The 7,939-nt window shown below is 32.3% G+C and overlaps 1 protein-coding gene across 3 annotated transcripts; it reads right to left on the bottom strand.

Annotated features, from left to right (window-relative positions):
* Nucleotides 1-406: 406 nt before the first annotated feature.
* LOC105115877 (uncharacterized) lies at nucleotides 407-4,681 on the bottom strand. Of its 3 annotated transcripts, none has more exons than XM_011012944.1 (5): nucleotides 4,571-4,681; nucleotides 3,782-4,028; nucleotides 2,774-2,849; nucleotides 1,842-1,952; nucleotides 407-1,156 (listed from the first exon to the last, which is right to left on the bottom strand). In XM_011012944.1, exons 2-5 carry the CDS (start codon nucleotides 3,895-3,897, stop codon nucleotides 698-700), a joined length of 762 nt encoding a protein of 253 aa, XP_011011246.1. In that variant the 5' UTR covers nucleotides 3,898-4,028; nucleotides 4,571-4,681; the 3' UTR covers nucleotides 407-697. The 3 variants fall into 3 exon arrangements, with proteins under 3 accessions (XP_011011246.1, XP_011011245.1, XP_011011244.1); XM_011012943.1 differs by having other exon boundaries at nucleotides 3,782-3,940; nucleotides 4,571-4,680; XM_011012942.1 differs by having other exon boundaries at nucleotides 3,782-3,936; nucleotides 4,571-4,679.
* Nucleotides 4,682-7,939: the final 3,258 nt, after the last annotated feature.

The raw sequence follows: 7,939 nt of genomic DNA on the forward strand, positions 1-7,939 counted from the left end.
TCTGCTTTGTGGTCCTCGGAAAGGAACCAGATTGCATCATAACACAATCAGGAAGAATGACTGCCCAGCTTATGATCACTATAAATAAACGTAACTCCAAGCATATAGAAACGAAGGTCAATTATTCAAGAGATTTGACAATTTATTTGTCAAGGAACTATATTCAGATCCTGCAAGCTGTAAAATGCACCGTCACATAGCTGCCAACCATAAGAATCCAAGAGAATCAATCTGCATCCTACCGCTTAGTTTCCATTTACCAAAGAAACAACCTCTAATAAAGTTGCAATGCATGTAAAAGACTTTCAATGAATAAGATATATCAACAGCAGCCCATCTAAATCATGCAGTTGAAGAATTGTGATATCAACCACCATAATTTAAAAAACAAAAAAAAAACAACAGCTGAAAATGTCAGGTATAAACATCAATGATGCATAAGATGCATCTTGATCCTAAAGTCCAAAACTGTGCACAATCCTGGGCATTGAACTCCAGTAGCTAAAAAACAACTTACAAACTTCGCATGTCAAAAGGCCAAGAACACAAAGGGTTCCCTTAGCATAGTAGCTGCTATTCATTAAAGCATTAGAAGCTAATCTGTGTAAGAGTAGCTGCATCTAAAAGGACTAATATTTATTTTTATACAAGAACAAAAGTATAAGACCCTTAATGTTGTTTGAAAGAAAAACTTCACTCATGTGCTAGCTTTCTTGCCCAAATCAGCTGCAGCTTCGGCTGCCTGTGTCAAAACACCTGAAACCCAAAGAGCTCCCTTGGCAAAGTAGGTGCTGTTGACTACAGCATTAGCAGCTGCTACAGCTGTTTTCCCAGTAAACGTTGCTGCAGAAACAGCTGCCGTACCAGTAACTGATGCAGCTGATTTGGTGAATTCTGAAACATGGTACTTCTGATCCACGCATTTTGCAGTTTCCATTCCTGCATAAATCTTGTCAGTGAGCCCAATTCTATTGCTTAGCTCTGACACCTTGGCAGCTGCGGTAGCCAAGACTTGATGAGATTCGTCAAAAGCTTTGGCCTTGACCATTGCATCTTTTCCCAAAATGTATCCCTTGGATAACATTGTTTTAACAACTTCCTGAGCAACAGTTACTGCTTCTCCAGGAGTAGAAACAAACTGGTTGAAGGGAATTCCCTGCCAAGAATGTAGATGAGTTGGTTCAAAAAGGAAGGTACACTAATAGAAAACTATTAGGTACCGTGTCATTTCACTTTCTATGAGCAATTATTATGCAGGGTGCAATGTTCACAATCAGTGTTAAAAATAATAGATAGTGCATCCAAGGAAGAGCATGCTGGACAGCGTGGTGGCATCCAATTCCAAAACTACGCACCCAATTTAGGACTTCTTAGATACATGGGTATCATGACCATATAAAGATGTGATTTGGCTTGGTTGCATCATTGAGACGCGCTTCAACCTCTTCACTTGTATGATAAACATCAATTGCTTTATTAAATCACCCAGTCAGGTTGCTTATATAGGCAATTAATATCTATCGTATTGTCTTAGTAATTTGCAGGTATGCTTTAACTGGACATTGACCAAAACATGCTTGTTGAACTCTGGATGTATCGAGTGTTGATACATCCAAAACATAGTATTGTACCTTTGATTTTCTGTCCAATAGGTTGCAAGAGGAAACAGCTATCCTTTACCTCTTATTGAGTTTTTGAAGAAATATTTCAAATTTCGAGATTACATAAATTTTACCACACTCAACTTAAACCGATGAGCTTAAGAATTTGTAAACTTGCATACAAAATAAATGGGATAGTAAAAAGAGCACTCAGCATGCTACCACAAGTAAAGATATTACCGCTGAGCTGGTGTTTCCTTCATCCTTTGATGAACTGCCCCAAGCATCAAATTCATCCACAAAAGTTCCCCAGTGTGTTATGCAAACACGTTGATCTACAATGGTGGCTCCCTAAAAAATAAAATTAGTGCAAAATAAATCTATTAACCACTATGAAAATGTCAGATAGCTAGGCCAAAGAACCAAGTAGGTGATCATGATGGCTATTGGATCATTCAGCTGAAAGCTGAAGTTCGATACAATACGAAAAGAAAAAAGAAATTCATTCAAGTTTATACTTTAGCTAAAAGGTAGACTACAAAATGATTTTTTCTCAGAAAAGGAAAACTAACAAGCAATTTGCCATCAGTAGGCATGTGAAATCATTAGCTGAAATCCTAATGATGATCTCATAAACACCAATTAAAAGAGAATTATAAGCAGTTTTAAGTGATTAAAATATAGAAGCAATCCAAAAACGTTTTCTTAAGAGGTAATGATGAACTTCTAGTTCAATGGTCATTCAGATTTAAGATTCCACATAAGGTCATACTTTGAAGCAGAACTGTGAACTTCCAACTTATGTCAGGCCATCTTTGAGATGGTTGTTCAAATCCAAATATTAAGATATTGAGATAACTTGTTTGAGGTCAAAACTTCCAACTTATTCGAGGTCAAAACTTCCAACTTATTCAGAGTTCAGACAGGGGTAGAGTGGCATTGTCCTCATATCCATTGGTAAAAAAAATAAAAAAATAAAAAATAAAAAATAAAAAATCTTTATCACAATAATAGCAGAGGAAAGTTGAATTTCCCATCTTGAAGTCTTAGAAAGTAACTTGATGAGGAAAATAACTATGGGGTAGCTTAAACAAACTGGCTCACAAACTTTTTTTTTTCCCAACTATATCAAGTAACTATTTTTCTTGGCAGAAGTGAGAGCAGAAACTTGCACTGAGCAGGATAGCCGTTTGAAGACCGTAGGCATCTTTAAATGTTACATATGCGGTACAGGCATATTCGCCGGATCTGTTTTCAGAGCAAGCATTCCTGAGTCAAAAACAGTTTATGACCATGGAAAATAACAATGAATAGATGTGTGTGATTTGATTGTGCAAACATAATGGAGGCTCCAGAACCATAAGCTGCTAGGCAAGAGAACAACAATCCAAGAAACAGAGGAATAGCATTCAACACTAGCCTATCATGACCCTTTGACTCATCTCTTGATATGAGCAAGTTCCTGTTATTTTTAATTGTTACCAGAACATAATGTTGACACCTCATCAAATGCCTGCCTCTTTTCCATAATATTTTATACTTAAATATAGAAAAATAAGTGAGCAACTAAGAATACCCTACATGATTGTAGATAGTAATGTTCAACCTCATATTTTGTGAGAAAAAGCGTGGGAAAATACACTCCTAGATTATCAGATGAATAAAGAAAGGCAGAGGAACGATTACCAAATAATGGAAATTGACAATACCGAATAAATAAAGAAATGCAGAGGAATGAATACTGAATAATGGAAAAGCTTTTATGAGAAACACATGAGGAATTCAAACCTTAATTTCAATTTTTGTTCAAGAAGCAATTCAATTTCAGAGACTGCATTAGAGGTCTTTAAACATACCAAGTTGGTTCAATGGAAAGGACAATTATTGGAATCCTCCAGCAAAAGAATTGCAATTATTTTAGGGATGGAGTTAGACTCCAAACATGTCATAAATTAATATTATCAATCTATCTATCACAATCACTGATTCCCACATAGTTGAAAGGGAAAAACATATGCATTTCATTTTTTGGCCTTTTACAAAAGAAGCATTCACTAATCAGTTTTCTGAGTATATAATGGCATAAATATACTGATGATTTGTAAATATACTCTGATGGAAATTTCTATTAGGAGTAAATTCATAATTTGCAAGCAAGAAGCTCAGTTGACGCATATTACCTGATGATTTCAACATGCTCAATAGCACCACAGTGAGAAAAAAATTCGTACACATCCTTCTCTTCTGCTTTAGGAGATAAGCTTGTAACCTCAGCAGTGTAACCACCAGGATACATGGTGAAGTTTTACAATGTGCAAGCTAGATGTAAGTTGACCTGACTGAGGAGGTATATATATAAAATCTTAGCAGCATATTCTAACACAGCCACTTTTTGTTTGTAGAAATCATCAATGCTCCCTTCAACACCTTATAGAGATAATGCAATATATTACAATGCAATTATATACACAGAAAAGGAAAGTTTTTAAAGGATAGTTAAGATAAGACAATATGCATTATCATTTCCATCCAGCCTAGCCATATCTTGCAATCCTAAGGTCCATGACCTCCAGCGGTCCCTCCCTCCATCCCCATAGCACAACAAAAAATCATTAGATGCTCATCCTTGAACTGTTAACATGAATTTCTAGAATAGATTAGTCTACAGTCATGCATAAATCTTCAAATCTCTCAAATCTTCAAAACATATTTCCAAGGTAAAGAACAATTAAAGAAACGCCCATATTACCAGGCTATATAATAAGTGGAAATAACCCATGAAAAGAATTGATCAACATGCATTTCTTGATACTTGGGGGATTATTTGTAATCACAAAAAGAAGACAACAATTAATTAATTCATCAGAAAACATCAAAAAAATAATGAACTCGATATTTATGTGTAATCAGAAAGAATCAAGTGATTACCAAAAAAATGAAAATAAAAATATTGGATTAGGTTTGCATACCTGAGATGATTAGCTAGTTAACCAGGGAGAGAGAAATTAAGCGCAGAGAACGAGGTAGAGCTGACCGAGCAACTAACGTCTAGAAGTAGCTAACAAGTGCCAACCGACAGAGTTATAATCAAGCTGTTACCCCCACGCGCCACCAACACCACGTGTGATGTTAGATACTTTTAGTTAAATGGTTAATGAGGTGGTTAATATTACTGGGCTGTATTAGACATGGGCCGGACTCCGTATTTTGTATTTTGAATGTGTATCGATCTTGTTTCGTGTATGTTAGATAAAATAGAAAATCTCTGCCTGCGCATGCTGACTTTAGAGGAGGCGAAGGGTGCTGGAATAAAATGTGCATCCAAGTAAAACGTGGGATCATCATGGTGTCTCTTTTTCACTCGATGTGCTTCCATCTCCTCAAAGGTGACCTGAAAATAGGGAGATTCCGGGCACTTATGACCTACAAATCATTTAAAAATAAAATAAAATAAACCAAGTTAGATGCTTTAATGTCATGATTAAAATGATTTCTCTTGAAAAGATCTTGATTTTGTAACAATGTGATACATGTCCGAGCTACAAGATTCATATGATTCGACTTGTTTTTTCTTGTGATAATTTACTTGTTGATGTGCTTTGTGTCCTAGCATGAATGCTTTTGTGTCTATTTCTTTCTATATTTTCTTTTTTTTTTCTTTACATCCATACTATAAAAAGCTATATATATATATATATATATATATATATATATATATATATATATTAATGACTTTGCTTTATAAGCATTATAAAGGAAAATCATATTTCATAACATGTTTTTCTCCTGGTAAGATAAAATAAAAATTAAAAATTATATTTCTTGATTAAATAATGATTTTTTATAAAAACATAACTACCATGTAAAAAATTAGTTTTTTATAAGAAAAATATTTTTCGGTGAAAGTAGAATTTTTTAGATTTTATGGTTTAGCGACCCAAACAAGAAATTTCTTACCTTTACATTCTAGGTTCGAATATTTGTATGTAAACTTATTACTATCGCGATGCTTTATCTATTTATTAGGCTTGTATAGTATTCAATGGGTCTGAGAATTAATCATGATACTCATAAACTAACCCGATCATTTCATATTATATAAAAAACAAAAATTTATCAATTTAAAATTAATAAAAAAACAAATTAGAGATAATATAAACCATCCAATAAATTAAGTTCACATATCAGCTATGGATCGTGTCATACTTAAATCTAACTCTTTTTTTTATTCTCTCTCCTTAATGATGGTGAATCCAACCGTTGTTCTCCTTCATTTGGCCACCATACACCTATGTTCCACTATAAAAAGATGCATCTCCTCTCTCTAACCAAATTCTTTGGAGTCCCTGACATAAACACCGCCATTCATTGGGGCAAAAAAGCAAGGAAATCGAATGGGAAAATCAAACTTCACTGTTGTTGATATCCTTCTCTAATTGGGCGTGAGATACATGCTTACCATTGGTTGATGGACACGATTGAAAGTTTATTGATGTTATATTTCATGTTTTAATGTCTCACTAAAATTGACACCGAGTCATCAAAAGTGGTGGAATATAAGAAACATGTTTTAAGCGAACAAAGCAGATGAATAATAAATGATTGAATGGTAATTTTACCATTTTAGAAGGGTTTGCTGCATCATCTGTTCGTGCATTCATTGTTTAAGATAAAGTTTGGACTCTCAATTGTACTGTATTTTTTAAAAATTAATTTTTTTTGTTAAAAATATTGTTTTATATGTTTTGATGTATTAATCTTAAAAATAGTTAAAAAATAAAAAATATTATTTTAATATATTTTAACATAAAATTTATTTTAAAAAATAATCACAACTAAATCTGCAACTATACCTTAAAAAAGTTGTTTATATTGCAGGTAGGTTTGTGGTTTTAAAATTTCCTTATTTAGGTTTTTTATTTTTCTCTTAGAAAAGAATAGGCCTTAAGCCTAGCTTGCTTAAGAGAGACGAGCAGCCCAGCACACACCTACCTTGCTCTTCACTTTTGTCTTGTTTAGTGCTTTTTTATTTTATTTTATTTTTCATTTTCCTTCTCACTCACGCTCTCTTGCTTCTTCTTTTTTTTTTTTTTTTATCACTCATTCAAATATATTTTATCTTCATCCACCTGTTTCTCTATCTCCATGCTTATATTTATCTTGCATTTTATTTTATTCTCCCCCTATCACTTTAATTCTAACACTTATTAATTATTCTATATGTCAATTATCAATTATCAATTGAGTTTCTCATTAAAATTTATTAATTAAGAATTAGTTTACAATTTTTATTTTATAATTTATATTAAAAATGATGGTGATGCTAATTAATCTCTAAAAACAATGATATCAACAACAATTAATATTACTAGCAATTAGTTAAAAATCATGATTATTAATTGTTTTAGGAAAATCAATTATTTTAGAAAAATCATAATGATAATTATTACTATTATTAATTGTAATTTTTTTTAATTTATGAAGATTAATTATTTCAACCTGGTCAAAATCATATAACTATTTTATATTCTTTTGTGAATGCAAATGGGTCACAAATTATCACCAAAACTTAAGTATGCAATTGCTGATTTTTTTAAAATAATAAAATATTTTTGTGATTGAAATTGGTTGTTTGTCATAAAAAATTATTTAAATTTAAATTTTTATATTAGATTTCGAGGATATTATATAAGTAATAATAGTAATAATAATAATAAAAAAAAAGAAACATAGCACAAATGGTGGTGGGACTTCTATATACAGTTTACTGTGTTTCTTTTTGGATTATTGAGAAATCGAGGAAGGGCTCCATAGCTTGTCCTTGCACACCAGAGTAGTCCGTGAAGTCATGTTGTTTCCTTGAGTTCAGGGTTGCGTTTGAAATAGTATTTTTAAAATAATCTTACTTTTTTATTTTAATATATTTAAAAAAATACTTTAAACTATTAATATTATTAGAAAATTACAAACACACCCTAACATTAAATTGACCATCGACAGATAAATTACATTACAGTCATAATCCCATCATCATTTATAAGTGTTTTTAGGTTTTTTTTTTAAAAAAGGGGCAACACATCAAAAAACTTTCATGAACTTTGTATACCCCAGTGCTTGAATGCATAAACTGATCTATACCTTTATCAAGTCCGAATCATAATTTTTTAAAGTATCTTTGAGTAATTATCATTAATATTTTCCTCTCAACTAGATCGACCAGAATAAGCTAATTATAATTAGATCTAAAAGGTCCTTTAAGCTTTTTGCTTATATGTGACACGACTAAAAGATTGATGTCTTCTCCCAAGTGCAGGAGTGTCGAAGTAATAAATAACCCG

This window comes from Populus euphratica, unplaced genomic scaffold (assembly GCF_000495115.2).
Source record: "Populus euphratica unplaced genomic scaffold, PopEup_1.0 scaffold793.1, whole genome shotgun sequence".
NCBI lineage: Eukaryota > Viridiplantae > Streptophyta > Magnoliopsida > Malpighiales > Salicaceae > Populus > Populus euphratica.